Source organism: Cheilinus undulatus, linkage group 12, assembly GCF_018320785.1.
Source record: "Cheilinus undulatus linkage group 12, ASM1832078v1, whole genome shotgun sequence".
In the NCBI taxonomy this organism is placed as follows: Eukaryota; Metazoa; Chordata; class Actinopteri; order Labriformes; family Labridae; genus Cheilinus; species Cheilinus undulatus.
In genome coordinates this window covers 27,826,360-27,843,238 of record NC_054876.1, presented here as the reverse complement: position 1 = coordinate 27,843,238, position 16,879 = coordinate 27,826,360, and the positions used below count along the sequence as shown (strand labels likewise).

The 16,879-nt window shown below is 37.8% G+C and overlaps 1 protein-coding gene across 1 annotated transcript; it reads right to left on the bottom strand.

Annotated features, from left to right (window-relative positions):
• Window positions 1-452: 452 nt before the first annotated feature.
• On the bottom strand, window positions 453-16,363 carry LOC121518862 (solute carrier family 22 member 5-like). Its single transcript, XM_041801529.1, has 11 exons — window positions 16,135-16,363; window positions 15,646-15,828; window positions 5,648-5,751; window positions 5,362-5,516; window positions 5,055-5,226; window positions 4,839-4,965; window positions 4,585-4,685; window positions 4,228-4,442; window positions 3,937-4,119; window positions 3,709-3,844; window positions 453-1,848 (listed from the first exon to the last, which is right to left on the bottom strand). Exons 1-11 carry the CDS (start codon window positions 16,339-16,341, stop codon window positions 1,779-1,781), a joined length of 1,653 nt encoding a protein of 550 aa, XP_041657463.1. The 5' UTR covers window positions 16,342-16,363; the 3' UTR covers window positions 453-1,778.
• Between the last annotated feature and the right edge of the window lie 516 nt (window positions 16,364-16,879).

Genomic DNA, 16,879 nt, shown 5'->3' with positions numbered 1-16,879 from the left:
GCACGTTCATTCAGCCTGAGCTCACAGCTCACTCACGTGTGTCTGCCTGTGTCTGTGCTGTTTCAGTCAGACTCACCACTCTGATTAAAGCTGAAACACAGACACGTCCGTCACATGAACCAGTTCGATTATAGAGCTATAACTGAGAAAATAAATATGCATCCTCCACGTTCCTGACAAAACTCCTTTCTGAAAGTTATTCTTCGAGTTCTGAACATGTTTGATAATCAGTGATCTGATCCTGTTAACTGTGAGTCTGTGCAGTGATGCCGGTGACCCTGGGTCAGTCCGTCACACACGCACTGAGCTCAGCAGAGATGTTAAATACAGTCTAACTCATTTATTTGGAGAAAAATCTCTCTCAAAAAATAAAATAATAAATAATAACAAACCAAAAAGATAACTTTATTATCATTTTGAACAAAACTCTTGGCATATACTTTAACATTTGGTTACAGCTGTGTTTAAAACACTGTAGTCAGACATGAACCATATAGAATAAAGGATGATCTAAAAGAGGGAGATTAAACTTCTACTCATGATTTGGCCTGGGTCGACTGTTTACCGTGTTTCTGCTGAAGTGTGAGCTGACTGTAGACTGGAGAGGTTAAAATCAGACAGAAACACTAACTTTTTTACTTTTTAAAATATTGGCAATTCTGAAAATCTGACAGGATTTGGTCTCTCATTTATCTGGGATATTATGCAGATAAATATTATGTGGCTTTTAGACTCCAGAAGATGGTTTGATTTTGTGTTTAGTCTGACCTTATTGACTCCATCATGTGGAAACAGTTAACTTGAGAATTTTTCTGCAATTCATAGCTAATTTAGCCACTTCATTTTTAGTAAGAAAAAAAACGCAAAACACACCAAAATATAGGAAATCAAGCTTTTGAAGGTCAAAGATTTCTGGGGGAGGAATGCCAGAGGATGAAAACATCCGGGGCTTAAGCCCCAGTAGCCACCCCCTAGCTCCACCGATGATCACAGCATCAAAGCCCTTGGCGCTGCGTAAAATACGCATGAATGGATGAAGAGACCAGCCACTTTTCAGTTATTTTGGAGGGAAATTTGAGCTTTCATGTGCCGAACAGCCTCTCTGTAACAAGTCTAAATCATAAGGGCTAACTGACAAGCACTTTCAGAGTGAAGCATTAGTTGTGACACTGATAAATTCAACCCGCCATCGTGGCTAGTTAAAGTCACGCTGCTAACCGCCACGGCCGAAATCCAACCGCATTTGGCTAGTTGGCGTGTCAATGGTGTCAATGTCAAGCCCTGTTACGAGGCAGATAACTGGGCAGAAATCACAAATCTGTCCATGTTGTCACTGGATTTGTGAAATGATGCAACTTAAACAGGACAAAGAAACTTAACATTAATTCGAACAATGCAATGGTGCCTTCAAATAACTCATCAGGAGTTTTCTTATTTTGTTAACACTGTGAAAGGAACAGTGTGACAAATGATAGTCTTATACTTATCAATGCAATTTTACCGATGATATTTTAATAAATGATGCATTTTCTAAAAAAATACAACTGCATTTTTCATTACATATTTACTTAAATGTTTTAAAGTGCATTGTTATTATTTTGTATACATTGCTGATTCATGAAGCCACACAGAGAATTCAAGCACATTTAATCAACTCCTAAATGGTCGACTGTTGAAATACATATCCATGTCAATCTTTCATTGCATGTCTGTTTAATCATATTACATTTTCAAATTAATTACAACATATTCCAGTTATTTTGGAACATCTTAGACAATCAAAGTTTAGTTTCAGAAAGTACCCCAGGTTTTGATTGTTGTTTCATAGCGATGAGTGGCCATTTCAAGCTGTTTGAGGGAAAAAAAGGAAAAACATTTAAAAGAGGAAAACTGAAATAAATTGCATTTTTAAAAATATTTTCCCCCACTGCTAACAATTTAAGAATCAATTTATGATTGAGATTATAAGAATGACAAGGAGACACTGTTGATGCCTGTAATAAAGGAATACTTGTGACATTTTTGTTGTCTTTTATTGTCTCACAAATCAGAGTCAGCTAGGACTTAAAAGCAATACAATATATCAGTTTTTATAAGATGTGATCAGTGGTAAGTGTGACAACACTGGGTTTAAAAGTTTAAAATACATATTTTCTAGGCTGATGAAACTAATTTATTCTTAATTTACTTTGTTATGGGATTTTAAGTCATGATTTAAAGACGAGCACGATACTTTGACTTACCTTTTCTAAAATATGTATTATCATGTTAAGGTACGTTACACTGAATCCAGAAAGTATTCAGACTGCCTCCTTTTTCCATTTTCTTTTTTTTTATGCAGCAGCCTGATGTTAGTTGAAAAAATATACATATTCTCATCAATCTACATTGAGTTCCCCATAATGACAAAGTGAAAACAGAATTTTAGAAATTTTTACAAATGTATTCAAAATAAACTGAAATCACATTGACTTGACGGGAGTATTCAGACCATTTGCAAAACCACTTGAATCTGAGCTCAGGTGCCTCCCATTTCTCTCAATCGTTCCTACCAATTCTACACCTTGATTGGAGTCCACCTGTGCTAAATTGAATGTATTGGACATAATTTATAAAGGCTCACGCCTCTCTGATGAAGGAACTGCCCACAGAAATCAGAGACAGGATTTTTGCAAGGCACAGATCTGGAGAAGGCTACAAAAAATTGTGCAAAACAACAGAATTAATAAAAGTGAAAAGGGTCTGAATACTTTCTGAATCCACTGTTTATCCCGTCATATTCATTTTTTGTTTTTAATTAATCCACACTGGCAGTATGATAATAAAAAATACACATTTGACCACAATGTTTTGACTGGGGGGTCACTTCATTAATCGTAAAAGGATTCTGAACTGAGGTTATAATGGTTTGGGATTTCTCATTAGTTTTTATTTTTGTGTAGTTTTAACCTTTTGTTTATAGATTTCAGTTTAGTTTTTAGTAGTTTTTTCCTGCAGGTTTCTTAGTTTGTGTAGTTTTAATTTTGAAAAAATACTTCGTTTTAGTTTAGTTTTTATCAGTTTTAGTGTTAGTTTTTCTGACACCTGTCAAGGGTCAGACCCAAAAAGGCTCTTCACTTTTCATTTTATTTATTCAATTTTTATGTTTGTATACAACTCAAGACCTACAATTTCCTTTACGTAAAGTCTTCTGCAATCAAATCAGGTCACTTTACTCTCTCCAGTCCTGGGTGTTTATGTCAGACAGTCTTCTGCTGCCAAAGACTAAACTAAGGAGATTTTGTCTTTAATTTTATTTCATTTTGGTTAGTATTGTCAGCACAGCATTTTATTCTAGTTAGTTTTCATTTTTCTTATAAAGCTCAGTTTTTATTTAGTTTCAGTTAACTAAAATGATTTTTACCTTTTAATTGTAGTTATTTAGTTTTAGTTAACTATAATAAGCTTGTTCTGAATATAAACTTGGAAATGGTTTGAATGCTTTCTTAATCATAATAGCAACAATAATAACACAGGCTCTTAAAATTAACCTGAACTTGTTTGGTCTGTATTGTGGTATCTGGTTAATTCTCGGCCTTTTAAACCATCATGATTTACAGAGTGCAGAGTAAAAATGATTTCTTCCCTGTCTTAATTTGCAAAAACCCAGACAGTTTAAGAAATGAAACTTCAGGGAAAGTTTTTCAACATATTCCTCATGTTACCCACCGTTCTCTCTCGTGCATCTGTTCAATTGTTTCAGGGAGGGGTAGTTTAAAGCTCTCTGGCAGGAAGAGGGCAGCCAAGGCAGACACAGCACACAGAGTCCCCAACAATATATATGGAAGATACTTAAAGTATACACCTGTACAAAGAGAAGGGGAAATAAAATGACAGAGGCCTGAGTAGAGACAAAAGATGCTTTGGGGATGGACAAATAGAAGTTGGTTTACTTACTCAGCTGTAAAAGAAAAGGTGCAATACAGCTGCCAACTCTAGAAACAGTACTACATGTTCCAGTCGCTGTGTTTCTGATCACTGTTGGGTAAAGCTCTGCTGTGTAGACAAACATCAGGGATGTACCACTGGTAATACTAAATTTTCCCAGCATCTCCAGTGCAACAGACAGACTAAGTAAACCTGAAAATTAAGAGATGACTTATTGTGAAAACTCAGATAAATCTTTATTAGTTTTGGGGTGTTTATGTAGAAATGTACAGTATCTTGATGTAACATAACACTGCTTACTTTTTGGTATCAGCTGAATCAGGTACAGTGAGACTCCCCCAAAGAGCAAGATGCAGATGGTAGATACTCGTCGAGGAATGTATCGTAGTGCAAACCAGCTGGAAATGTAAGCTGGAACCTCTACAATGGCTGAAATGAAGCAGCTGAGAAAGGGGTCAGCATGAAGTCGGGATGTGTTGAGGGACAGGCCATAGTATCCAAGACTCAAGGAGAACCTGGGGAGATAAATACATTTGCATATTAGAAAAAATACGTATTTAACTTTTACATAGAGACTAATTAAACGACTTCAATTAAAGCCTAAAACTCTCTCACTGTATTGCTTTGGTGATTGAAGAGCCGTTACTAGGTCCTTACCACAGTAAGCACAGAATCACAGTTGTGTTTCTGATGTTTTTTGTCTTCAGCAGACTAAAAAAGTTGTGGTGTTTCTTCGGGAGTGTCATTATCCCATCAGCCTGCAAGATACAAAATCTCGGTCTCACTTTATTAGAGCTTGTTAGCCAGTCACCCCGAGACCCTCAAACTGACCTTCTTGGTGAACTGTACAAACAATGTTAATATCCAGGCACATGATGAAATTATTAAAATCAAATTAAACTTAAAAGTGCGCTACTTTCCTCAAAAATGACCAGTGGAGCCTGAACTTTGTTCCACCTAGCAGCCTTTCTCACTATGGCCTCAGCCTCCTCCACTCTCCCCTGACTGAGCAGCCATCTGGGAGACTCTGGGATGATCCTGCCATGGTCACAAAAGTGTGTTTCAAGAACATACCAACATTTACCATAAATAAAGTTTGATAATTCATGGTTAAGAGGACAACCTACCACCAGAGAGGGAGGTAAGCCAGTCCAGGCACAGACAAAGCCAACAGGAGAGATTTCCAGTTCCTTAAATAATAAGCAAAGAGTGGCAGCATCATGTAGCCACAAGCAAAGCCCAGGCATACACCCATTGATGAAAATAACACCCTCACATTGCCAGTCAAAATTTCAGTTCCTGCGTACAAAGAGAAATTAATTTTAGAGGTGGCTGGGAGAAGTTGTAAATACATTGAAAGAAACAAGACTGGTGTGCAAAATTCCTCAGTATTTTTAAGTGTCATTTATTGGAACATGACTATAAGACATTTACCGAGCACAAATCCAGACAGATAGTTGGAGATTTGTCCCATTCCACCAATGAAGGTGAGGATGCACAGAACTTCCCAAGACAGGGAGAAGATTTGAACAAATGTAAAGACAGTCTGAAGTGCCATGGTTGCAAAGAGAACAGGTTTTCTCCCAAACCTAGAATCAAGGAAAAAAGACGCAGGAGAACAAATAAGATAAAATTTTAAATTTGCCAAAAACATAGAATAAAGGATCCCACTTTTGATTTGAGCATTTAAAAAGATGATATTGCACCAATAAAGCTTTACATGTCTGAGAGCTGTCCTGAGATGAATGATCCAATAAGAACTCCCAGGAAGAAGATGGTAGAGGTGAACGGCTGCTTCCACTGCTCACTGCACACCAAATCAAACTGGAAATTCATGCATAAATATTTAAACAATTACTTGTGAAATCTTGTCCTGTACTGTTTGGTTTTGTGTAAAAGCAGCTCCTTTATCATTCTATTTACCTTTTATTTGACTTTATCCTATTCAAAGGTAAAATACAAACAGCCCAGATTTTCAACATTTTTTCAAGAAACAAACACAAAGTTTTACAAAGGCCAGGATTAAAACATATGTGGTAACACTTTCTATGAATGTTATAATGCATTATAACAACATTCATAAGGCGTTATAAATGTATTCATAATGCATTATAACAGCTCGGCCTAGCAGCGAGCACAGAGAGCCAGACCAGCCAGAAAGGCCGGCAGACTTGCATAAAAAACTACATGGGCCCACGCTGATGGCTAACTTTCATATGAATTGTTTAAACATCTTGATTATTGTGTTCTAGAAGAAATTTTGTCTTTATTCAAATTTGTGTGGGCAGAGGGGTTTTTACCAACTGAATGGAAACATGCAGTCATAATTCCTATTCTCAGGCAAAGATGCTTCAGACCCAGGTTCTTATTGACCTACAGCTTTAACCTCAGCGCTCTGTAAAATCATGGAACGAATGGTTACAAACAGGTCAGTATATTTCCTAGAAAGCAAAGGGCTCTTTGCCAAATATCGAAATGGTTTTAGGAATGGCTGATCGATAGTGGAGTCCGTGGCAGTTTTAGACCGCAACATTAAAGTGCATTTTATAATAAAGAAGTAGTTGTAAGTGTATTCTTGGATATTGAGAAAGCATATGACTCCTTGTGGAAGGAAGGACTTATGATTAAAATATATGACTTGGGAGTTAGAGGACAAATGTAAAATTGGATCAAAAATTTTCTAATGAGAAGAACAATTGAGGTGCAGGTGGGTGGCAAAACTTCAAAGACTGTTCAAATAGACAATGGCACCCTGCAAGGAAGTGTGATTAGTCCAGTGTTATTTAATATAATGATAAATGATATATTTATGAATATTGGGAGAGGGTTTGGACAGTCGCTTTTTGCAGACAATGGTTCCATTTGGACAAGAGGAAGAAATGTAGAGTTTACTTTAAAACAAGTCCAAAGAACCTTAGTCTCTGTGGAGGAGTGGGCAGACAAATGGGGCTTTAAGATCTCACCCACAAAGTCCAGATATATGATCTTTGGCTTTAAACAGAAGCCTCCGAGTGTTGAGTTATCCATGCATGGATCCCCTTTAGAGAGGGTGAAAAACTTTAAATTTTGGGGTGTTTGGTTCGATGAACGCTTGACTTGGACATATTATTCATATTACAAAAATGTTAACTAAATATGAAAGAGTAATAAATGTAATGAGAAGTTTAGCAGGGTGTGATTGGGGGGCAAAGAGAGGGTCCATGCATTTAATATATCAAGCAATGATAAGATCTGTTATTGATTATGATTGTTTTGTATATGGATCAGCTGCTAAGTCAGTGCTTGGCAAGTTAGATTTCCTTCAGGCCAAGGTGTTAAGGCTATGTTGTGGAGCTTTTAAAACTTCCCCTGTCCCTGCGCTGCTTTTGGAAATGGGAGAAATGCCTTTACAATTAAGGGCCGTTAAACTGGGGCTGCAATACTGGGCAAAACTTAATGGTTTCCCTCAATTCCTCCCTTCAAGGTGTTTGTTACAGGAGTCCTCCGATTCCAACCCCAGGGTCAAGTACAGACCATTTCTTGATGACGTGAGTCAGTGGGTCAAAAACCAGGGATTAAGTCATGACAGCATAGCTCAACATTTAAGCTGGTCATCTGTGCCTCCTTGGCTAATACAAGTGGTGGATGTTAACTTGTCCTTTCTAAGGGATCGGCCTTAAAGTAGAACATCTACTTAATATAGAAGAAAGATCTTATCTAAAAGTCTTTACAGATGGGTCTATGGATCCAGAGAGGGGTACTGCAGGATTTGGTGTATTTGTGGACCAGCTCGGGTATGGATTTAATAAAAGAATTTCAAATGATAGCGCTGTGTTCACTGCAGAACTACTGGCAATTCTTCGGGCCTTGTGGTGGATAGAGGATAGTAAAATACCAAGAGTACTGATCTGTTCTGATTCTGCAGCATCACTAATGGCTTTGAGAGGAGGCAGATCAAAAGCTTCTCCTGAAATATTAAATGAAATTTTGTCTGTCCTGTTCAGATTTGGGAAGGCTGGCGGCAAAGTCAAGTTTTGCTGGGTTCCTGGGCATGCAGGTGTAAAGGGAAATGAAATAGCAGACTTAATAGCAAAAGCAACCCTCAAGAAAGGGGAAATAGATGTGAAGATCCCTATGGGAAGAGTTGAGCTGAGAGCGAAAATTAAAGCGTGTGTGGAGAATGAATGGCAAAGAGAATGGGAAATAGAAGACAAGGGAAGACACTATTTCTCTTTTCACCCAAAATTTAAAAAGTTGTTTATTATCAAGGAAACCGGAAAGATTCTGTTAAAATATGCAGATTAAGACTGGGACACTGTGGATTAAATTATGATTTGTGTATTACTGGGAAACACACAGGGCTATGTGGGTGTGGCCACCCTGAAACAGTAAAACATGTTCTTCTTGAATGTAGTAACTATGATGCTGAGAGGAGAAATTTGTTTAAGACACTAGCAGATCTGGGATTATTTTCATTCTCTATTAAATTGTTCTTTGGCCTCCATGACAACCACCAGCAGATAATGAAAGCACTTTTACAGTTCCTGCACGATACAGGACTGTATGTGAGGATATGCGACGAGAGTGTGACACCTAGTCTGACCAGTGGAAGGCGCCTAGCAGCGCCGAAACTGATGGAAAACAAGAAGAAGAAGAAGACGGCTAGCTGATAGCCTAGCACCTGGCTAGGTCAATAATACCCAACTGCAGCCACGGCCACCGTACAAACCACACCCCCTACAAAACACGCTACCTACAAAATACGCCCACTTGTGCTATTAGCTTAGCTTTAGCATTTTAGTTTCCACTGGTTAGGTTTAGGGGTAGCTCATTGGGGTAGGTGTATTTTGTACAGGGCGCGGTTTGTAGCGGCTGCGGCTGCAGCTAGACCCTTCTCGAAAAGTGTTTCAATCTCGGGAGTTCCAGCGTTAATCTTTGCAGCTGTTTTTATTTTCAGTTTTAGTCTTTAACTGAAATGCATTTTAGTTTTAGTTACATTTTAGTCTGTCCTTTTTAGATGTAGTCCAGTTTTAGTCGATGAAAACTTAAAACATTTTAGTCTAATATTAGTCCATAAAAAGTCCTCACATTTTAGACTTTACTTCTGTATTTGTATTTTATTTATTTTTAAAATGGAACAGTTCGTATTAATGAACTTTTACACGTAAATACGAGAGATTATAGACATACAGCTGATTTCCATCTCGAGTTCCATTGGCAGGTTAAAAGAAAGAACAGAGACAAGCGTTTATTTTTTTGCCTTAATCTGGTACTAAATCATGGTAGTGTGTTTTTGCTTTCTACAGCTGAGAAGCAGAATAGATACAGATGTATTGTTGTTCTACACATTTACCCACAGTGGAGAAATATCATGGATTTTGAATGTCCAACGGAAACAAAATTACATTTTTGTCTAGTTTCAGTCATCTTGACGAAAACTAAACTCAGTTTTTGTCAATTTTAGTCATCACAGATCTATTTTTGTTAGTCTTAGTCTAGTTTTTGTCATGGAAGAAAAAAGCTGTCTACCAACATTTTAAGTCACAGTTTTAGTCAATGAAATTAACACTGTTGAGTTCTGAGCAGACATTCAGTGACTCTAGATTGATCTACACTCACGTTGATATTTTGAAGAATTAAGTGAATTAAAGTGCTTATGCACAACACTGGCTCCCATTGGTCGTGGATGATGGTCACATCACAGAGAAACATAATTTGCATACGTAACGCCAAGACGATTGAAAGACTTGCAGCTCTAATATTATTCATTGCTGTGGCATTAAACTTACATCACACATTAATCATGTCTTCTACTTTATACTACAAGACCTATTTTCCTAATAAGTATTTACTGTGATTTTTATGATTTTATATATATTAAAATAAAATCAGTAACTCTAATATTATACATTGTAGGGACAATCAAACTGACACATTAATCATCTTCTCTACTTTACCACATCTATAAGACTTAATTTTAAGTCCTGTCAAGTAATGTTCAGGATTCCCTTAATATCAGATCACATAATTTATATTTATCATGAATAATTCCGACAATGTAATTGTTTTTAATCAATTCTGGTAGAAATGGACATTTTCAGGCCCCAAGCTTTGATTATGTGCTCCAACAAACTAAATGCAGACCAATGTTAAATTTGTTAAGACCTCAAAAAAGCTTGAAAAAAATCAGCAAAACTGAAAAGAGCTTTGGTAGCTCATTTAAGTTCAATTTCTCACCACATAACAATACATCACCACACATACTTCATCAAAACTGGTTCAGATTTACTTGTGTGATGGCAAATCACTACCTAACACTTCTGTATGCCAACAGATAACATCTGCCATTGTGCCACCAACTGGTAAGACACATCATGACTTGCATGCCATGTTTCATTAGGCTACTCTTACACTTACAATAGTGCTAACAGTTTGGTAATAGTGGCTAATTGTGATCACACTGGGCGTTATTGCAATTTGCACCTGACACTGTGACCAGAGGTGTTAAAGGTATTCACATTCATTACTCAGGTAGATGTATAAATACTAGGGTTTAAAAAGACTTCTGTAGAAGTTGAAGTATCAACTCAAGCTTTTTACTCAAGTTAAAAATATAAAAGTACTGGTTTCAAAACTACCGAAAGTATAAAAGTAAAAGTAATGGGGGGTGCCGCCATTAAGGACAAAAGCTTAGGCTGCGCCACAGGGGCCTGTAGTGCACTACCTCACCTCCCCAAAGAACATTTTTTCTAAAGGCCATAATGACTATAATGTTATATTAAAATGTTAATGTTGAAAAATTCGGGATGCACCTGTTTCAGCTGCATTTATACCCATTGAAAATGAACACATTTTAGCACAATGCAAATACACTCAGGAACCATATATGTGTACTACCAACCTCCTCGCTGTGCTTGGTTGGGACATTTCGCTTGAGTTCTCTTGAGTCTCTGCCACGGACATCTTCATACGAGGCTACATACATCTGATATTTCCTGAAGTGTGGTGTGATTTGTGTCGTGCACAGGTGCAATGGTTCGCGTACAAACCAATAGGGTGTCGGAATGGTATTATGTTTATACAGTGCTTAACAAATCTATTAGACCACCCTAACCCTAACCAAAGTAAGGTTTCTGCCACAGCTGCCCTAAATTAACAGCATTGGTAAATACAAAAATCATTTTTCATGTTTCTGCAATGGTTAATACACCAATATGTAGAAGCTCCTTAACCCAAATGATATTTTTAATGCTAAAATATAATTATTATTGTTATCCATGAATTTTCAAATTTACTGATTTACAAAAAACTGAAAAAATAGTAAACCACATTAATATTTCTTGATTAATATGTCAAATTATAGTTATTCACTTGCATTCCTGAAGAGAAAAATGAGTTTTAGTGGTTGAATGTTATGCTTGATTAATTTCTGACTTCTCAGAGAGGCCCAGTGAGCCGGCTCAAATTTGGGTGAACTCAGTTTGAAATCCCTCATTCCTGTTCAAAATGGTAAAATGTGGAGAGCTCACTGAAAATGAAAGAGTCCGCATTAAAGCACTTCATGATGCTGGATGGTCTTTGAGACAAATATGACAGGTGGTCTAATAAATCTGTTAAGCACTGTACTTCTCATCCAACCACAATCAAATTCACTCTATCTGAATGACGTGATTTATCTGGATAGGTTTTTGGGTTCTTTGTTTGTGTTTTTTTGAACGATGACAAGCCGGAATGAAAAAAAGCTGAAACGAAATAGCAGAAACAAGGCTATTTTTAAAATGTAAGGAGTAGAAAGTACAGATAATTGCTTGAAAATGTAAAGCATAGAAGTAAAAAGTAGGCTGAAAAATAATTACTCCAGTAAAGTATAGGTACCCAAAATTTCTACTTAAGTAAGGTAACAAAGTATTAGTACTTAGTGACTTGACACCTCTGATTGTGACAAAAAAAAACAGAAATGGTTTCATGAGTCTACCATCAAGAAAAAAGCAGAATAATGATATTTTTGAAGTGAGTATTTCTCTAATCAAAACATGCAAACATTAAAGGGGCTCTATGCAAGATTTCTGCTTTAAAATTTTCCACTTTTGAGTATATAATGCTGCGCACTTTATCCCGATGTGAAGAATGAGGCTCTTTATGTCTTCCTTGTTTGCCTGTATAAGCCTGTGGAGTCGTTTCTCTGTGAAGAACTCGGGCCGAATTTTCCGCGAAATCTCAACGGAAGTGACGTCGGGTACTACGTAATGCGCGCACCCCGTTTCTCTGTTTATACCTGACAAGGGCGTGTAGAATGGAGAAGGCTGCTTCCGCGAGTAAACGACCGGCTAGCTCAGCCCAAACACCCACACAAACTCCTTGGAAACATAAAAAACTAAGACAGTTTTATCCGCTGAAGCCCGTCAAGCTAAAAGAGAGTGTAACCGACGCAGGGGGAAATGGAGAATAAATATCGATGGATCATTTGAGAAATAGAGGGAGCTACGCTCGGGATGAATACTGATCCAAAAATGGCTGTCTTTCTGTGGAAAAGCTAAAGCATCATCCTGAACCATCAAATACAATGTAGTGTTTTATGTTGTATAAACCGTATGCTACATCACGTTAGCTTGCTTACAAAGATGCTATCCAAACAACGAGAATGTCACGTTACTCATTCAGTGTTTTCCGGATAATATTTCATCTTTTTCTTGCTTCCTGGCATGAACTGAACCTACTGAGTTTATGTTTTGATACTTAGTTTGTAAAATATCTTCAACACATAATGTCAGCTATCTGATATCCGTGGTCAAGGCACCATTATCAGAGCTAAGCAACGTTAGCCCTGTTGCTTCTGCTCTAAAACGCGTCCCCTTCAATACACATCACACATTACACACTTAAAAAGACAAATTGGTCAGTGCTGCACTAAGTCGCTAAGTTGTTCATTCATAGAAATGGTCGCAAAGATATCGTCCTTTTTTAATAGCCTTTGTGCCGTTTATGAGCAAGGAGCGTGCTGTCGTGGATGAGCAACACAATATTGTTGTAGTTCGCCTAATGGCCGGCAGTGTCGCTACACTGATATTTTTCTAAATCTTGCATAGAGCCCCTTTAACGCCAAGACTGAAGAAACACCGCCTTAAAATGGCAAAAATCTTTTTTACACTATATGACTTTTTTGGCAAAATAGTCTTTAGGGTAATTTAATGGGTTTTTTTTTTTGTTTGTTTGTTTTTATCTTAAACTAAGTAATAAATCTACAATAACTCTCATATTATCCATTTTAGTGCGTGTATTTTTTTAAATGTTTTTTTATATATTAAATAATATAAGAAATGTAAGATAACTTTAATTTTATGCATTGTAGTGATATTAAACTGACATCACACATCAATCACTTCCTCTTGTGTATACACAAGATAATATTAGAGTTATTATAGATTTATTTTACAAACTAAGTATCAAAACATAAACTCAGTAAGTTCAGTCCATGCCAGGAAGCAAGAAAAAGATGAAATATTATCCGGAAAACACTGAATGAGTAACGTGACATTCTCGTTGTTTGGATAGCATCTTTGTAAGCAAGCTAACGTGATGTAGCATACGGTTTATACAACATAAAACACTACATTGTATTTCATGGTTCAGGATGATGCTTTAGCTTTTCCACAGAAAGACAGCCATTTTTGGATCAGTATTCATCCTGAGCGTAGCTCCCTCTATTTCTCAAATGATCCATCCATATTTATCCTCCATTTCCCCCTGCGTCGGTTACACTCTCTTTTAGCTTGACAGGCTTCAGCGGATAAAACTGTCTTAGTTTTTTATGTTTCCAAGGAGTTTGTGTGGGTGTTTGGGCTGAGCTAGCCAGTCGTTTACTCGCAAACAAGGAAGACATAAAGAGCCTCTTTCTTCACATCGGGATAAAGTGCGCACCATTATATACTCAAAAGTGGAAAGTTTTAAAGCAAAAAATCTTACATAGAGCCCCTTTAAGATAATATCAGACTTGTTTGATATTATTTCTCAGTGACGTGACCGTTGTCCATGACCAATGGGAGCCGGTGTTGTATGTCAACACTTCATTCTTCAAAACATGAAAGTGAGCGCAGATCAACCTAGAGCCGCTGAATGTCCGCTCAGAACTCCCGAGATTGAAACACTTCTGCTCAGAGCTGCAGTCAGATCTCTGCACCTGTGTGTTTGTCTGTCAATTCACTCCAGGCTGACATGACAGGTTCGGTCAACCGCAACTGAGATTTTCAAAGTAAAAGCCCGACCAGTTTGTTTCCGTGGTGAGACGGCTCGCCTTTTCATACGGTACTTTTATTCTGAAGTGTTTCCGGTAAAGTTCCCTGGTTGTAGCGGTAACTTGCAAAGTTGCTTCGATGTTTAACTTTACTTTTGTATCTCCTCGAAGTACATGGTTTAAAAACATCGGATTATAAGAGATATTAGCCCAAAGGCGATCTCCATCTCCTTTTGCATCGTGTTCCCTGCTAAAAAAAAATACTATTGTGAATATCCAATGGATGCATGATGGGAATTAATCTCAAAGGAATCGTAACCTATTTTTGTAGTTAGTGACCACCAGTCTTTGCAAAATCTTAGTCTGAGACTAAAAGCTCAACGGATTGCTGTTAAAGTGTCTTTAGATGTGAGAGGATCTCAGGTATCAGTGTTTTTAGAGTCTTTCAAGAGTTTTAGCGAAGTCCTCTGGTACCTGTTCGGCATCGGCATTAGTGACGCAGGGCAGCACACCACCTACAGCCGGGGGGAAAGAGGCGGGGCAAACGAGCCGGGCTGCAGGCTACGTCAAGAGCGGCGAAACAAACCTGCCGTACCTAACACTTTTCTCGCAAATGCCCACTCTCGCGCCAACAAGATGGACGACATGACGATGTTGATTTTTAACCATCGCTCCGCCGACTGTGTCTTGATAATAACAGAGAGCTGGCTGCACGAAAACATTCCGGACCTAGCCGTGGAGCTAGCAGGCTCCGGACTAGCTAGCTGAGCTAGTAGGCCGCACCATATGTACAGAGGACCGGACACCTGACTCGTGGACCACATGGGAATGCACTTTGTGTTCATAACTATTAGCTATTTGTCTTTTATATATATATATATATATATATATATATATATAGTTTGCTGCTACAGAGGAGACTGCCAAATGACATTTTGTTGTTTACCATGCAATGACAATAAACTTAATATCTATAAAGCAGTTGTTTGTTTATGACGTATTTTAGTTTTACACTTTACCTACAGTCACCAAATACTGCTTATAGGTTGTTATAAATGTGTCAAAAGATCTAATAATGATCAGTAACCTCATACAGGGCTCTCACTTCACTTACAGCCACCAAAGCCATGCTATCGCACGTTACAAGTATTAATAATTCATTATTCAATATGAGAATCAGAAATCATAACTTCTTATGATGCAGTGAATCAGTTTTCTATGAACATCTATGACTGGACAAAGTTTGGGGAGCTATAACGCATTATGAAACCCAGAATTTATAGGATGCTCTCCTTTTTTACGTATTAAGTTATAATGCATTATAAATCATTCCTTGTTATGACTGCTTATAATGACTTGCAACAGCTGTTAGAATGCATTATGAATACATTTATAATGCCGTATAAATGTTATAACGCATTATAAGAGGTTGGTTCATAGAAAGTGTTTATGAGACCATTGCTTAAACTACACTAAGAAAAAAAACTCAAGTATTCGTATACACTCACCTCTGAGACAACAGTGGACTCATAGGTATCTTTACTATAGCTCCATCCGTCTACACAGCCCTCCTGTTCCAGCTGACTAAGGTTAACATCCCTGCCAGGAATAAAACCCTGAGCAGAGAAATTTTTAACCAAATCCAGCTGGTATCTGCTGCAACGGCTCCGCTCCTGTTTCCCATCTACCAACTCATGGTCACAGAAAACAAACTTTATTAGTCTGGAAAATGACCTATTCAGTATAAAACCCATGTAATGGAGCTACAGTTGGGGTACAAGCGTTCCTTTAAATTTACAGCAGAGTAGGGAAACTTGAACAGGTATAATAAAAGTATTACTGTTCTACAAAGGAAATGAATATGATACCTGAAGAACAATAAGAATAAGTATATATTTGAGCTAGTCTCTAATTTGGAGTTTGTCACTACAAAATATGAACATTAGAACGGAGCCAGACAATAGGGCCGCTCTCATTGAGAAAGTTTCATTTCTTACCTCGACAGGGATAATGGCATCAAGCCAGCCTTCGGTAAGATTTTCATCTGGCACCAGGCAGTGGTGACTGGGAACGTCAGCAAAAAAGACAACAGAAAAAGCCCCAAATCCATTGGGTATGATGCTAGCAACAAGCACAAAGAAGACAACCCGTTGGAAGCATCCCCACTGACCCAGGAATGCTGTGGTTTCATCATAATCCTTCATTGTGTAATTATCTTGGTGTTCTCCTCTTTTGTTAATGACTCTGTTTCTTTTCTTCTCATCAGACACACCTTGGAGAGCCACATTATGTAATAAATTTTCAATTCATTACGTAGTAACGCCGTATTTTGTCAGCCACTAAGCAGTTACGGTTAGGGCAGGGTAGTAGGACGGGGCAGAGCCAGACATGTTTAAAATCCAGGGCTTAGCCCAAACAAAAGATGGCCAAGGGGTGGGCACTTCCCTTGAGATTATTCAGAGCCCTGAAGGGGGGGTTAGGTTTCGGCATAAGTCACTAAGTGGTTAGAGTTAGAGCAAGGTAGTTGGGTAGGGCATACCTTGGAGCCCACACCAAGTCCTATAGTTGGGTGTTATTACATAATGGGGCGTTATTAGATAAAGGGGCGCTACACTCCTCATTTCATATCCGTGCCAAAAACAGCATTTTCTAGTCATTTATCAACAACTACTATATTACAGAAAGAATAAGAAAAAAAATGATGCAGATGCCTTTGAAAAGGAAGTGGTGGTGTTTTAAAAA